At 47.0% G+C, this 15,614-nt stretch overlaps 4 protein-coding genes across 4 annotated transcripts; 2 read left to right on the top strand and 2 right to left on the bottom strand. All coding sequences in view use genetic code 12, as the record gives it.

Annotated features, from left to right (window-relative positions):
- Positions 1 to 1,211: 1,211 nt before the first annotated feature.
- Positions 1,212 to 2,624, top strand: CXQ87_004536 (uncharacterized protein; the record flags this gene model as incomplete). The annotated part of the gene is made up of 2 exons (XM_025482975.1): positions 1,212 to 1,522; positions 2,573 to 2,624. 2 exons carry the CDS (start codon positions 1,212 to 1,214, stop codon positions 2,622 to 2,624), a joined length of 363 nt encoding a protein of 120 aa, XP_025337918.1.
- Positions 2,625 to 3,735: 1,111 nt separating this feature from the next.
- On the top strand, positions 3,736 to 4,693 carry CXQ87_004535 (uncharacterized protein; the record flags this gene model as incomplete). Its single annotated transcript, XM_025482974.1, has 2 exons — positions 3,736 to 4,284; positions 4,673 to 4,693. The coding sequence occupies 2 exons, from the start codon at positions 3,736 to 3,738 to the stop codon at positions 4,691 to 4,693; spliced, it is 570 nt and encodes a 189-aa protein (XP_025337917.1).
- A 748-nt stretch (positions 4,694 to 5,441) lies between these two features.
- On the bottom strand, positions 5,442 to 6,290 carry CXQ87_004534 (transcription factor TFIIE subunit; the record flags this gene model as incomplete). Its single annotated transcript, XM_025482973.1, has 1 exon — positions 5,442 to 6,290. One exon carries the CDS (start codon positions 6,288 to 6,290, stop codon positions 5,442 to 5,444), a length of 849 nt encoding a protein of 282 aa, XP_025337916.1.
- Positions 6,291 to 7,451: 1,161 nt separating this feature from the next.
- CXQ87_004533 (uncharacterized protein) lies at positions 7,452 to 9,206 on the bottom strand (the record flags this gene model as incomplete). The annotated part of the gene is made up of 1 exon (XM_025482972.1): positions 7,452 to 9,206. One exon carries the CDS (start codon positions 9,204 to 9,206, stop codon positions 7,452 to 7,454), a length of 1,755 nt encoding a protein of 584 aa, XP_025337915.1.
- Positions 9,207 to 15,614: the final 6,408 nt, after the last annotated feature.

The following is a 15,614-nucleotide window of genomic DNA, read 5'->3' as shown; positions in this document are numbered from 1 at the left end:
CGCATGCAGGACGTTGATAATTGGGTCCAACCGGTGTCCCGCTGATCCGTCCCGTGGTGGTGATTTTTGAAAGCAGGAATTTTTGAATTGGGGAGAGGTGGGATTTGGATGGATTGAGGGGTTTTGCTTGAGGTGGGGAAGGTTTGGTGGAGGCAATAAGTGCCAATTGTGTTTGTGAGAGAATGGTGGAAACGGCCAATAACGGTTCACTGCTTTGGGGTATTTGAAGTGTTTTGGGGTTTGAAGGATTGGGGAATGCAAATGTTTATGGTCTTCGAAATGAAACTCCGAGTTTTGACAGTGGAGGGTTGATAAAGAATTGGGTGCGCATTATCGCTCTAATATAAGGATCGGACTTTTCAGTTGGTAAAGTATCAATTGCTATTTTTTTTTTTTTTTTTTTTTTTTTTTTTTTTTTTGAGATTTGAAGATACGTTGGAGAAACTGCCCGGTATCAATTTGACGCATCGGGTGATGGACGAAGGTCAGCTTGGACTATGTGTTCACGGCAATTCGTTCTAAAAAGCATGATTCATGAACTTTATGCTTGCGTATTTTATGAAAGTAGAGATGCATAAAGAAGCTTAAGTTTGCCATAGAAATTGAGCTCTAGTATGCCGTGAACGAGGAAAATTATTATTTCTTACCCTGAAACTTACAACTGGTGGACCACATACTTTACAACAGGAATTGAAAGACGGCATTTCATAAAAATTATCTCACTATAATACTGATCACACAGCTTTTCCTTAAAATTCAAATCAATTTGTTATGTGAATGCACGATTCTGTATCGCAATGCTAGGACCCTAATTTTGTTCTTCAAAAGGGAATTAAACTGCTATCCACCTAGTCTATTCCACAAAGTACCTCACAGAGAAGTTAGAGTGATTGTTTTTTTTTTTTCGTCTTTGCCCAGAGAGTTGTAAAGTAGACAGCTATATAGATTTGTATGGCTCTGTGGCTTTCTTGTATTGTTGGAATCGAATACCAATTGACCAGTAGCCAGTTGGTTTCATAATTATGACAGCTTCATTCTTTTTGCCGGGCAAGGATTCTGCAGAGGAAGATGAAGGGGCGTCTGGAGACTATAAAAGCTACATCCTAAAGCTCAAAATTATCATAAGAGTACTTTTCTCCACAAGTCACCCCATCATATAAATCACAAAAGTAAGGCTACCCGGATTCTACTTATTGAGCTAACTCTACGAAATGTCCTTGAACACCGCTGAAACCGACTCGGCACCAGCACAGGTAAATGAAACAGTGCCACTTGAAGATCTAGAAGCCTCCACTCAAGTGCATGTATGTCCAGACCCAGTCACTTCTCAATGTGGCAAGCAAGTGAAGGAAGATTCTGACGACACTGGAGATTTTGAAGATGACAAAATTGAAGAAGACGAAAGTGAAGAAAAACCTCAGGAAGCAAAAGCGCAAGTCTCCCCAGAAACCATATGTGATGTTACAGCAGTGCAGCAGGTGATGGTCGGAACTCCCGCCGAACCTATTGATGAAAACCAGAGGTCCACCAAAAGACCCAGGAGAACTCTCCAGAGATTCATCAAATGCATGGCCATGACAGCTTTTGGGATGGGATGTGCCGGGTTATTTTTCTTCCTATTGCTCTTTCCTATTGTAGTTAGAGTGAAAGATTTTCAAGATTCAGCTCTAGACGAAGCTCGAAATATAGCTTGCTATGAGAAGCAGCAAGGTGGGTGTATTCCAGTACTTTCATCAACTCAGAGCTGGGACTGTCGGGACTCTGTTCGTGAGCTCTGCTTAGGGGGACAAAAGCTTGCTTGGGACGAAAAGAAAGAAGAATTCTGGAAAAACATAAGTGAACCGACAAGCCTCCCGACAGGGGAGGATCCGTTGGATTTGATTGAATGCGAGACTCAACGGGATCAAATTTTTGGTGCTAGCTGTAAAAAGGTCCGGAATAGAAAGAATCTACTTCAGATCCTTGCAGGTGTGGTTTTAGGAACACCTCTAGGGCTCGGTCTTTTACAGATCCTGTTGTTTTTTACTTGGGATTTGGGATTGATAAGCATCGGATTATTATGCTTTTGGCTGCAATACTTACTTGGCTCTCTTGCCCATTTATACATTAAGGAGCTACGGTATAGCTCACCACTCTGGTGCGGTTCCTCAGCGGTGGTAACCGCATTATTGGTCTTGTTTTGTTGGGCTTAATGTGGCTACAAAGTGTTTGAGGAGTTACTTGATTGCGAAAATGAAGCAATTTAGTTGCCTAACCGAAGTTGGTCTGTGTTTCATTATTGTGAGCCTTTCTTTCCTCCACATGTTATACAACACTTTTCATATTTGACTCGTTTTATATACTTTCTTTTGTCCAGATCGAGAAGGACTTTGTGGTAGCAGAATTTAGAGATAGTAGAATTTACTAGTAGCAGGATTAACAGGATTCAGTAATGCAGTAATAGCGAGTGGTTCATCTTCTCTCGATCTGTTAGGTTCGCGCAGATCAGTGTTTGACATACTTAACTCCCTAGTGTGAGACTAGGTACTAACGGATTCTAGCTAAATATATAGACCCTCGGTCATCCTCCGAGTTCGGGAAAGTACCAGCCAACGACAGGGCTTCACGAGGGTTACGAGGGTTAAGAGCCTCGAGTAGCCTCTGACATCGATGGTTTGTTAATTAGGAGGCTTACTAGTGAGGGATCCTGGTGTCAAGTACCTAACACGATCTGTTCATGTAATCGATGGACCCAAAAAAATAACAAAACCACCACTTCCAATTCAAACTCATAAACCCAAACAGTGAAAAAATTCAAACCGTTTAACATCATCCGTTTCTTAACAAAAAGGCCCTTCACCCCAATACCACTATCTAGGTCGTGATCCCAAAATATGCAAGTATTGACGCGGTGCCTTGCATACTTCTTCGTCTCGTGCTAAGCGATAACGCACCTCATTGTGCCTACATTCCCGGACGACCTTTCACCAAAAGTTTAAAAAATTAATGTACTACATAGAATCAAGCGAGAATTAACAAGCCCCGGATTTCTCATTATCAAACCTGAATCATTGGCTCCGTGTCAAAACGACCTTGCGTTAATATCCTGCGTACAATCGGAGATGCGTCCGGGCCCGAGACACCTCTGGGCTCGATAAAAGAAATAAAGACGACATTGTCTCAAAGGCAGCTCCACAAGAGTAGAATCAAATGAACGGAAACAATTGAAATCTCTGTTTTGATTTTATATGTGAGTGTACAATTCCGCCTCAAACTATGCGAGGACCCTTATCTCGATCATCGATGCGGCGTTCAAGAATGCCATTAACCTAGGCTATAATGCTAGAATACGACAAGCCGTATATACAGAGCTTAGACTCTTAAGTGTCAGCTTGAACCAAAAAGGTAAAAGAATTGACTTCATGGATTTGTATGGCATGATTTGCATTCACTCATACCGCCATTGTATTGTCTGAAATCGAACATACTATCTCACAGCTACTCAATTTACTCAATACTTATTGATTTACGTCTTTTCGGTTATCCGGAAGAGTGGGTCCTGTAGATTTGGAAGGAGAGGTTCCCAAGGTACTATAAAAGCTGCAATGGATCGCGTCTATACTACTTTCCTAAAAACACCCCCAGAGCTCGTACTTACCTTAAGAACTTATTCCCACGCGTCCGAATTATTTAATAATTATACATCCATAAAAGTAATCACACCCAGAGCTTCACGTATTGGAATCACTTAAGAAGATGTCCCCAAACAGAGCTGAAACCGACTTGCCACCCACCGAGGTGGCCAATATAGTGCCACCTATTCTGGAAGATCCAGAAGCCACTACTGATGGGCGGATTTGGTCAGAGAATCCAGCCACTCCTCAAGATGGCCAGCAAGTGGAGGAGGATCCTGGCTACGAGGATGGCGCCTTTGAAGAAGACGGCGCCTTTGAAGAAGACGGCGCCTTTGAAGAAGACGGCGCCTTTGAAGAAGACGGCAACTTTGAAGAAGACGGCAACGTCGAAGAAGATGGCAACTTTGAAGAAGACGGCAACTTTGAAGAAGACGCCAAAGTCGAAGAAGAAGGTACCATTGAAGAATGTGTTGTTGGTGAAAAGATGCACGAAAAGAGCACTGATGACGCTGCCGGCCAGGCTCCACCGGGGTCTACAGAAGATGCCGAATCGGTAGGCGAGACCGTGCATGATTTTGTATCAGGAGCCACGCAGCCAGAGATAGACTTCGTTCTCAACACAGACCCAGCGGAGCGCAGTGCTGCCAACCAGGAAACCTCTGACGGGGATGTGAGGACATATCCCCACCTTCCATTCCACGAGTTTCTTTTTAGGAATTACGGGCGGAATGCGAGGTATGCATCTGTTTTTATGGGGGCATTTGGTGTATTGATTACACTCATGCTCTCTTATGGCATGGGCACAGGGGAGGTAGAGAGAAGATCTGCCCTTGAGAAGGCTTTTGAAGTAGCTTGCCATGGGCAGCAGCAAGGCCTATGTCTTTATACTATACCAGTATACTCATCATTTGCACAGAGCGAGATCTGTGAAAAGCCCATTCAAAAGGTCTGCCTGAAAAGACAAAAATCTGCTTGGAATGTCTCGAGAGAGCATGTCTGGCTACAGCTAAGTGGCGCGGATCTTGAAGTTCCCAACCCCCCCACCACGACGACTAGAGTCGTACAAACAACCCAACTGATTCCACCAAGCCATCAAACGGGTAAGAATCCCCTGAATCATCAAATTGAATGCGAAGTTCAACGGGATGACGCTTTCAATGCTTATTGTGGACAAGCCCAGAAGATTACCGATCGCATTCAAAGGATCAAGGGGATGTTATTTGGAACGTCTATAGCGCTCTTTTGTTTACAGTGTTTTGTGCTTTGTACGGCTGAAAGTGATATTGCTTTGTCTTGGTTGTTCTTCAGTTTCATGTTTGGCATTAGCTACTTCTTTCTTGCCTGTCATGCCATCTGGTGTATTGCAACGGAGCCCGAGCCACAGGCAGGGCAGTGGGCGTTTTCAGCGATGTTCATCGGATTAATCCTTATTTTCATGGCGGGTTATATAGGATTTGTCCTCAAAATTGTCACTAGAGATTGGAAGCTCTAAAAGTTTGAGTGAGAATGCTGTTTCTTCCCACGTTAGCCAGATTGGCCTCAATTGCTAGGCATTTGCTTTCGAAATGAAGGAAAGATGGGGAGGAGATAAAAGTAAAAGAATAGCCACGCATGGCAAATTCATGTTTGAGAGATGAGGTACCTCCCCGGTTCTAAAGATGCGTTTCATGTCAGAAGCGATGCGCTTAGCCATAGCCATGCTACTTCCCAATTGTTATGTCCGTTGTTTTAACCATATGTAAATGCAAGCGGCGACGCTGTCGCCTGTTCTATGTTTGCGAGAGCCACCTGGCCTCTATAAGACAGCCAAGGCCACACCGCAGGCCCTCAAACGAGCTGCGAGTAATCCTTCAAGATACCCTTCATGTGGGTGTTGGTGATCTTGCCTCTGCGGGCCTTCTTTTGTTTCTTTTCCTCACGCTTGGGCTTCTTGGTCACGATGTTTGGATCGGCACCTGTGGGTTTCAACGACTGGTCGACAAGAGCCTGGTAAAGGTTCTCTGGCTCGGGAATCTTGATCTTGTTCCACATCTCCACAAACTCGTCGTCCAACGTGCCGATTTCACCGCCCAAATTGGCCCACACGAGCCTAGGCGAATTCTCCTTCTTGTTACGAAGCACAAGAATTCGGTTGCTTTCCTCAAGGGTCTGGATCGCCTCCATGCACCCGGACCAGCCGTCCCGGAGCTCCTTGACCAGTGTGCCCTTGAAAGTGGGCTGCAGACGGAGGAAGTCTAGCAAGTCGTCTGCGGTACGAATGTTGTGGAGAGACATGTACTCCAAGGTGCCGGTGGCAGGGTCGTACTTGATCCGGTCAATCTCCTTCAACAACGGAAGCAACGCCTCCGTTACATCCGTGCCCAAGTAGCTCTCGAGCTTGTCGATCGCCACGGGTTTATCCTGCTGTTTGATATACTCCACTGCCAAGTGGAGTCTTGTCGAGAGGTGGGAGCCCGACATGCTGATGTTCAGCCTGTGTTTCTTCATAGACTGGAACGAATCCTCAGCTAATCTTTTTCTGCCGTTGCCACTGGACCCGTTGGTCTGGGGCGTTGGAGGAGCCAGGGGGGTGTCCTGGTTCAGAGGCTTGGGGGTAACTGCTCTTCTGACCGCCACGGAAGGCCCGCTTCTGATTCTGGATTTGAAAGCCAGGAGCTGAGACAGGAGGTCTGACATAATATGCTAAAGAACAGTTGTGGTGGGTTTAGCAGGAATGAAGGAGAACCTTGGGGATATATTATAAATGAGGTGGTGAATAAATGTGCGATTGCGTGGTGCACGGGTGTCGTTTTGTCACATTTATGGAAAGTCGGAGGAGGTTTCAAAAGGAAAGGCGTGAGATTTGGGTGAGTTTAGGGCAAGAGCAGCGTGGTCATGTGTTAATAGTCGTCATGAAAATTTGGGTTTTTGGGTTGTGGGCGTTTCAGGAGCGTGACCTGGTTTGTTTGAGTGGAGAATGCCTACGAAGGGTGACTTTTATGAGAATTTTGAAACACAAGGAGTCAGAGAGGCAGAAGGGCTGATATTGATAGAAAGAGGAAATTTTTGTGAACCGTCTTGGCGTCAATTTGTTGGTGTTAGCGGCCATTATGAGCATCTGGAAGTCAATTTCATGAAACTGACAGCATTGACGAAGCAAACGGAGACCAGAAGCCCATAATTTCAAAAAAACCGAATCTCACAAATTTTTTTCTTGAGCTATTCATAGTTATCAAATTGCTTTTACCAGCATAATTGGCCAGTCAGAAGGCTTAAACCAATGCCCTGCGAAGAAACACTCACCAGCAACACAGCCCGAAAAGTTGAATGTCCCGTAAATTTCTAAGAACAGGGCAATTGTTCATCTTCAGTAACCTCTTCTCTTTTCACGATTCGAAAAGCCTCTATTGTATGGCTAATGGATGGCTGCAAACCAACTCTTACCCACTTTATTGCTCTTAACTACGAAGCCCCAAAACCACAAAACCAACCTTTCCAGAACTACACCACTTCAACCTTTTCATTTTCATTCTGTAAATCCAGGCTATATCATACAGTGCCATACGGCATTTCCTGATTTCTTCCTATAGGGCTCTCTGAGCCCGGTCGTGCACAGGCCAGGATACCTATACTTCATCGCACGAGATCAAATCTTTTCACAACCAGGACTTCCTACTCTGGCGTCGTTGCCACGGCATTAACAATGGCCTCGGTCAGAGCCCAAGCGGCGTTGGTGTAGGGTTTTCTAGATAAACACACTCGTGCAACCAACTCTAAAACCATCGCTGTTGGAGGTCGCCTGCCCTAGGGTATGAGCTGATTCATGAAACGGTGATGACCTGAATGTTGGGACATCTCTTAGGAAAAGTAGTTTTCGCCCGGACGGCCCATTCTGTCCCGCTCGCGAAGCATGAACTCTTCGAATGGTGGGAGCAATTCGTCGTTCAAGATCTTGTGCACTAGCTTTCTGCCTCTTCTGGTCTCAAGATCAATGGGCTGAGCCCAACGGAGATTTTTGTTCATGCCCGAGTTGCTCAAGTCAAGCAACAAATTTTTCGGCGTGCCCGTGTCTTCGTCCTCGTCCTCTTCATCTAGAAGCTCGAGGGACGAGAAGTAGTTATCCTTGAAGACGGTGCACTCTTTGCCGTCAAACTTCTTGCGTTGGAGGTCCTCGGCAAGCATGCCGCTGATGAACTGCTTGACCAAGCGCAAGTTGATCCAGATCATGCTCAGCAAGTTGATGTACTCGAGCTTGGACCGCTTGCACAAGGACTTGAAAATCTCGGACTCGTTGATGGTCTCCAAATGAGCGCTGTTGATGGACTTCAAGTTCAAGTCGCTCAAAAAGACGAGCCCGTCGCCTTTCTGGAGGTACAGAATATCACGAACCAGCTTGGGTAGAGGTGGGAGCAAGCTGTTGTATTTGCGGTTGGGCTTCGAAAGAGTGGACATGGAGAACACCGACGAGGCCAGGGAAGTGAGGTCGGGGATGCGGCGGGTGATTTCGCTTTTGAAGAACAACTCGTCGTCCGCCATAGGGTACAAGTTGTCGATGGTGTCGACGGTTTCCTTGGAGTAGTTGTTCATGATGTCGAAGGCCTGGTACTTCTGGGACATTTTCGGGGAGATCATGTAGTCTGTGGAAAGCGACAAGCTGCCCAAGTTGAGCGACCGCAAGTTGGGGCACATGTTGATCAAGTGGATGATGTAGCCGATGGGCACGTCCTTCAGCGACGAGTAGTTCATCAAGAACTTGTTGATTTTCGGGTGGCTCAGGTGCTGGAGGAGCCGTTGGCTGTGACGGCGTGCGCCTGGCAGTGGTCTCTGCTCCTCAGGAGCCTCTGTTTTGGCATGAGACCGTCTTCTCTTCATGAAGTACCTCAGAAACTTGCGTTTTTTGGCCGAAGGCGGCCCGTGTGGAGCGTGCAGCAACGCCTTCGTTAGCGGCGTCGCAGGCAACGGATGTAAGGTGTACAATGGGTTGTTGGCGAACTTCCAGTCCCGCCAGCCTGCCCAGATGGCCAAGATGTCGTGGAACTGGTCTGTGTCGTTTTCGTCCTGTTCTGTGTCGCTCTGGGCCTCCAATTCCCAGTTGCCCGGCTTGAGCTGGGACAAGTCGACCTCCAAAACGTGGCAGCCCAAGGCTGGGTTGAGCCGTAGGTAGGTGATGAACTGGGCAAAGCGGAAGGTCGAGGAGAAGGACACGTAGCGGAACATGAACGGCTTGGCCAAGCGGTAGAAGGTCTTGCACGTGTAGAGGCAGTTCTGGTAGGACGGGGTGTCATTGACCAAGGAGAAGACGTGGATCTGGATCTCTTCTGGGAGGTCATTGAAGGATGTGGAAGGGGCCCTCTTTTTCGGTGTGTTTGTCTGCTTGACGCTCGGGACCTTCCGAGTAAGCAAGGACGCCCGTATGGACACGTCAGAGAGCAACAGCTTGTACTTCATTTTGAAGTTGGACCGAGGCAACTTGGGAAGCTGGTAGCCCAGCAACACCTTGGACAAGTCCAGCTGGCTGAACTGGACAAACGAGTGGGTTCTGTAGTCATACTGGGACTTTGGGTCCACGAGGGAGCGGTAGGGAGGGAGGTGTTTTCTGAACTCCACCTCCATAAATGTGGTAGTTGGATTGGAAGTGTGGAGATGTCTCAGATGGGAGGCTTAAATATGGGGTAGGGGGTCGGTCAAAAGAGAATTGGACTCTTTTTGATTGGTTTGGCGAATAAAACCAGCTTTGGGGCCGATTTCGGGTCAGATCAAAAAAGGAGTAGTTGGCAGGATTATATTTGCTTGGTACGGTGATAACAGCCGCAGCCTCACAAGACAGTAAGCAAGGCCGCAATCAGGGCACCCCAGGTGATGTTTTGATTGTTTTGATTTAAGTTTCGGCGGATGGTCTGGTGATGGTGTTGTGACTTTTATTTTTTTTTTTTTTTTAAAACCTCCCACCTCCCACTTTTTCTTTCTTGTCTCTTAATTGAGTTCTCCATTTCGCAGCCAGAGCAAGTCCTCGGGGCCCCTCGTTGCGGATAGGGGCAGCCTAGAAAAGGATCCGCACGGCGGCAGACGAAGCCTACTGAGCCGCCCAAAGGGGAAATATGCACTAAAAAAAAATAGACCAAAGAAATTTGGAAATTCAAACCTCCACTTTTTTCATCCAGAAGTTAAAAAATATTTCCCGTCGAAGTAGCCCGTTTGGCGGCCGCCGCCGCAGCGTCAGCGTTTTGCAGCCAGTCGGCGTGGCGGAGGTGCGGTGGCAGTGGGTATCGCTGGCGAGCGCGGGGGTGGACTGGCTGCAACGGCTCTTGGCGGTGATTTGGCGGTCCCTCGAGGCGCTGGGTCCGGGGACGGTTTTTGGGCCTAGTGTTGGCGGCGTCATTTTCGGGAGCACTAATTTCAGGGATTTGTGTTGGATTTTGGATTTGGCGTTTTTTGGTGGATTTGGTGGATTTTGGCAGACTTGTATGGCACTTTTCAGTACAGCTCGTGCGACGCAGCCGAGGAGTCTAATTTGTCACTTGCCTCGAGGAGGGGAACCCCTGTGGTCCCGACAATGTATCAACTTGAAAATTCAGAGAATCGAAAAAAGTTGATCTTTCAATTCAAAATCTCCATTTCTCTGGACCTGTGAATTTGCAACACGGCGTCTTGGTTCACTGGTGTCAAGCGGTGCTAGTCTGGAGGTCAAGCGGTGCTAGTCTGGAAGCTGACAAGATGGTTTTTTCTATGTAGATTTGAACAGGGCTTTCCATTTAATGGATGGATTCAACAAAGTGGAAAAAAAAAAAAAAAAAAAAAACGGCCGGGTCCGCAGGTGAAGGTTTCAGACGGAAGTCTGCCGAAAGGCTATTTCAGGCTGCTTTGGCTATTTAAGGCTGCTTTTCTAAGACTATTTTTGAGTGCTTTTGAAGGCTATTTCTGAGTACTTTTGAACGTAATTAATAGAGCAGGCCGGTGGAAGTGTAAAGTCTGTAATTGCATTGCAGTGGTTTGGAGAAGTTTGGGAGGTGTGTTGAAGTTTGATTTTAGGACGTTGATTTTGTGACACTTTGTGATGGTTTGTCTGTTTGGATCTTTTCGGGCTTGAGGAATTACCAATTTTCATTGGGTTGGGGATTGGGTGGAGGAAGTAATGAAGATTTCCAAATGACGAACGGCAGGGTTTACAGAATCGTAGACTTGAAGAATAATGAGTTGATAGAATCCCAGGACCTGGAACCCAATGGAAGCATCCTCGCAACTCTACCGGTACCCTAAAGATTAAAAGCATAACCCAGCAGAACGCTATAAATGCCTGCTACCTCAAAAGCCTAAGCCTAAGCACTCTGGCCACCCATACTGCAATTTCCATTTCACACTTTAACCTCTCGCTTATCCATTCTTCAATTTCACTTCTCGCTTATCCATTCTTCAATTTCACTTCTCGCTTATCTTTTTTTCCAATTTCACTTCTCGCTTACCGCTTTGACGTATTATGTTTCAGCGTCCACCTCAGCTGATGGTCCACTTTACATGTACCTCTAAATCGCCCACACAAACCAGAAACCACCAATTACACCTCAGGCCATTCATTATCGTAATATTTCAAAAGTGCCCAAAATTAGAAAATCCCCACATTCTCCACAACCTCCAGTCCCCTTTCGCCGTACCACCCATCAAATCAGACCATAGCCCAAACACCCCATCACGGTGCATCGTTGTTGTCAGGTAACGGGCGAAAAATCGGGATCGACGATGCCTAATGCCTGGTTGCACCAGCTCTGCATTGTGGAGATGCACCATGGATCGTCAGATGCTGCGTTATGTGGGTCTTGAAGATCCTGGAGTGCTGATTGCGTTTTCGTCTGGGGTTGGACGCATCTGGCCAGGCGACGGGAACCGTGCTTTTTCGACCTTTTTTTTCTTTTTTGCTTCTGTTCCTTTGCTCCAGGGGTCTGGTCATCGAGAGCCTTAAGCCTCAGATTAGCCTCGTCGATCTCGGTACTTTGTCTAAGCCATGGTCCAAAAGGGCGAGGCGACAGACGAAAAAGACGGTTTTTAGAGCGTTTGGGATCTCTGCTGGATGTGTCAAAAAAGGTCCACTAACGGTGTCGAGGATGTGGATGTGGTTGGGTGGAGTTTGGTGGATTTTCAGGTGCAACAAGCGATCTTCAGGGGTCTTTTGAAAAAGCGGCTTTCAGCCCAAGCCTCTGTTGGTGGAAATGGACAGTTTTGTTGAAACAACTTGCCCGATTCTGCTGTTTTGCTTCTTGCCTTGTCAACAGAGCCCAGAAGTGGCTTTGGGTTCTGGAAACGGCAAGATACGAGATTCACGAAAAGGCCGGCTTCACGGGAGAATGGCTGAAAGCAGATTTGGCAGGATTAAGAGGGATCGTGCAGTTTCGTCACTTCGACTGCCGGGTTCAAGAGATCTTCGTTTGACGAATTTGCTGTGTTTTGGATAGCCATACGGAAGTGGACTTGTAGAACTATCTTTTGAGGATCCCGAACTGCTAGAAAATTAATAGACCACTGAAATCCCCAAAAGATTATGTAGACTTATGGAATCCCCAAAAAAGCATGTAGACGCTATGGATTTGTGGGCGAGGGTCGAAGGATATCACCAACACCACCTCCCACGATCAAAACACCTTCCAAAAAGCTGCAAATATTTTCCACGAAATCTCATCTAACCTAGGGTCCGGCTGGTTTTCCACCCAGACGTCTACAACACCCTCCTCCACCAAAAATTCACCATTATCTAAAAAACCCAGACGGCGTGAAAATCGCCATTACAGACGCAAAACCGGAAAAAGGCTGCTTCTCCATCCCAACCTTCTCCAGAGGCACTAAAAAAAAATTAGAGTTTTGCACCCGTAGGGTGTGTGCTCTGAACCTTGCTTCACCTTGCTTCACATTGCTTCACCTTGCTTCACCTTGCTTCTCGGAAGAACACACTTTCTAAGAACTAAGTTACGGAGGAAAGAAAAATAGCTCTAGGAAGCGACAAGACTCGCAGATACTGGCGCTAGACAAAGTTTGTGAAACCGATTCTTTACAAGTCGTGAACCAGCAGTGGACCCTCGTGGCCAAGAATTACAGAAAAAGAAGCCGCTGAGCGACCCCTAATGGGCCTCCACAACGGAATTCTAATTTAGTAGTTCCAGACAGCCACACGACGGAAGGCCCCGGACGTTTTTGTGCTACTAGATAAGACAAGCCGGACAATGGAGACACTAAGGAAGCTTGACACCTTGTAAGCGATTCCTGCTAAATTGCGACGTGATAGTGGCTAAAGTGTAAAACTCCGCCCCAGCTGTATGATGCAAGGCAATCCCGGTATGCGGAAGGTCAGGAAACAAGGAATAGCTCGGGTGCCCGGGTCGCCAGAAAACAAGTAATTGCTCGGGTTCCCGGGTCGCCAGAAAACAAGTAGTTGCTTGGGTGTTGCGTTCGGATTTTAGCCCGGGTAATGACCCCAACAGTGGTCTCTGTAGCACGCCTTATATGGTTGTTGAGCGGTGGAATTGTGTCACTTTTTAGAATCTTCCGGAGGCCTTCAAGCAGCCTTATCAGATAAGGGATGACAGGGGAGATAAAAGAATTTTCTTGATTGAAAATTCACCTGAAAATTCACCTGAAAATTCACCTGAAAATCCCCTGGAAAGCCCCCATCGAAATACCAGCCCAGCATGAAAACACACCAGGCAACATTCCGAAGTGTTCCTCTGCCTGGCGGCTAGTACCCAACAACCAGAGGATCGTAAAACCGCCATTTTGGGGACAGTCCCGGAGCTCTGCAAGATGAAAGTCAAAGCCTAAGGAACTCCAGAAACGCCCACAGAACCCGAGTCGGCAGCTCAAACTTCTCGCTAGATTAGCCGAAACACCAAAGCCCTCAACACTGCCCCATTTGCATTCCAGCACCCACAGCCGTTTCAGTGCACCGCAGCCGCCTGGCCTGTCGTTGGTTAGTTAGCCTTCCTTGCAGGGTGGAGCAGTTAGCACGGCATGCATGGCTCCAGAGGCACGATGATCCGTGGATAAGGAAAGCAATCTGCAAAGAAGGCGGGATGAGGAAATGGATTAAAAAGACGGCCAGTGAAAAGACAGGGTCTATAGCTTAGGGGCCTTCTTGTATCCATAAGCTCAAGTGACAAAACCACCCAAACCCACTTTCTCTGGAATTTCGAGCCGCTTCACTGGCATGCCCGAGATGGCTAAGAGAAAACGTCGGATAGCTCAGGCGGCATGGAAGCACAGGAAATATGTGGTTTAGCACCGGCAGCGTCTGGCTGCATCGTCTACTGTTGGAGAACGCTGCAACGCCATAGTCGAAGATACAGATTGGGGCTGCCGCCAGATGCTGCTGCAGACGAGAGATGTGATTTGGAGAAGCGTGGGAGATTAGGTTTCGAGGAGGAGCGGGTGCATGGGATGGGGTCCTGGGAGGTTTTGGCGCTCTTTTTTTCTGTAAATACAGCCAATTCTGCTCTGGTTTGGGCCCTCGAATTTTTCAAAATAATCTATGGCTCTTCTGGCCTGATACTTGTCAAAGCTGCTATTGTCCTGCCTCGACGCCAGATGCTGGTTAGGAGCTTCCCGGCTTTTCCGTGGAGGCACATCGGTAGAAACAAAAAGTCGAGGACAAGGGTATGGATTTTGGGTCCTGGCGGGCCAGGCGGTGCAGGCGATGTAGTTCAGAATTAAGAGAAAGTGTAGGGAAGGAAGGTGAGTGATAAATCGCCGTAGGACGTTTTGGTGACTTATAGAGACCATGTCAGAATACTCCCCTGCTCTTTGTTAGGCTTGAAAGGCTGGGACAGGGCTGTCTTCAATGAGGTATTCTTCGGACGAGGCAAAACTGCAGTGTTGTCTGACAAAAGTATGTTGCACAATTCGATTTTCTCAGAATTGGATGAGGGTACGGTGGGTTGGTGAGTGATTGCCAATGAATGATTTTTTTCAGAATTGAACGAAAGCACGGTGGGTTGGTGAGTGAAAGATTGCCGTACGTTTTTTTCAGAATTGAACGAAAGCACGGTGGGTTGGTGAGTGAAAGATTGCCGTACGATTTTTAAGAACTGAATGAAAGCACGGTGGGTTGTTGAGTGATTGCGGTAATAAATGATTTTTTCAGAATTACACGAAGCACGGTGGGTTGTTGAGTAAAATATCGCCGTAATGAACGATTTTCTCAAAATTGAATGAAAGCACGGTGGATTGTTGAGTAAAAAATCGCCGTAACAAACGAATTTTTGGAAACCAACTTAGTCCCCATATTCCTCGACGAACATCCCGGCCCGCTCATACTCCCCTTTCTCCAACACCTCTTCTTCTCCTCTTTTCTTCAGAAATCAATGTACGTGCTGCGGCGTAACGCAATGTTTTTAGTTCGAGCGTTTGCTATTATTCGCTGGGTCTAATGCGTTGTCGATCCAGGGACTGCCAGAACTGAAACCTTATCAGCGTTTGTGCTTTGAGGCGGCTGGCTAACGAGGGCCGATTGTGAGGAATCGATCGTTGGTGAATTCACAATCACAGATTTACTAAGAGAACCACAATCACAGATTTACTAAGAGAACCACAATCACAGATTATTAAGAGAATCACAATCACAGATTTACCAAGATAACCACAGAATAGGTTCCGTGCGCCTGGTTCCTGGCCATTGTGTGGACAATGGAGAAGTATCAGGTGAGTTCGCCGAGCTTTTTCAAAGCAAAACGACCAACAGGGAAAGCTCTACAAAGTACGAGGGCCCGAGGGGGAAATAGCCAAACGAATCGCAAGAGAGAATGACCAACAGATCGCAAAACACGCAAAACGTGGGTTTCAGGTGTAGGCAAGCCAAAGAGCCAATCGGCGGGTCGTGGGGCCGGTTTCAAACTCAATCACAATGGAGCTTTCCAGGGCAAGATTGTGACAATGGGAGTCTCGCAATGCCAATCACTGGAGGAGACGCCAATCAGGGACAAAGCCAAACCGGGCAGAAACAAAGGGATAGACAAGAAAGGCGTATAATTTGTTTTTGAAAAACGC

This window comes from Candidozyma duobushaemuli, assembly GCF_002926085.2.
Source record: "Candidozyma duobushaemuli strain B09383 chromosome Unknown E_B09383, whole genome shotgun sequence".
NCBI classification, from domain to species: Eukaryota; Fungi; Ascomycota; class Pichiomycetes; order Serinales; family Metschnikowiaceae; genus Candidozyma; species Candidozyma duobushaemuli.
The sequence above is the reverse complement of the archived record's forward strand: the minus strand, read 5'-3'. Positions and strand labels throughout refer to the sequence as shown.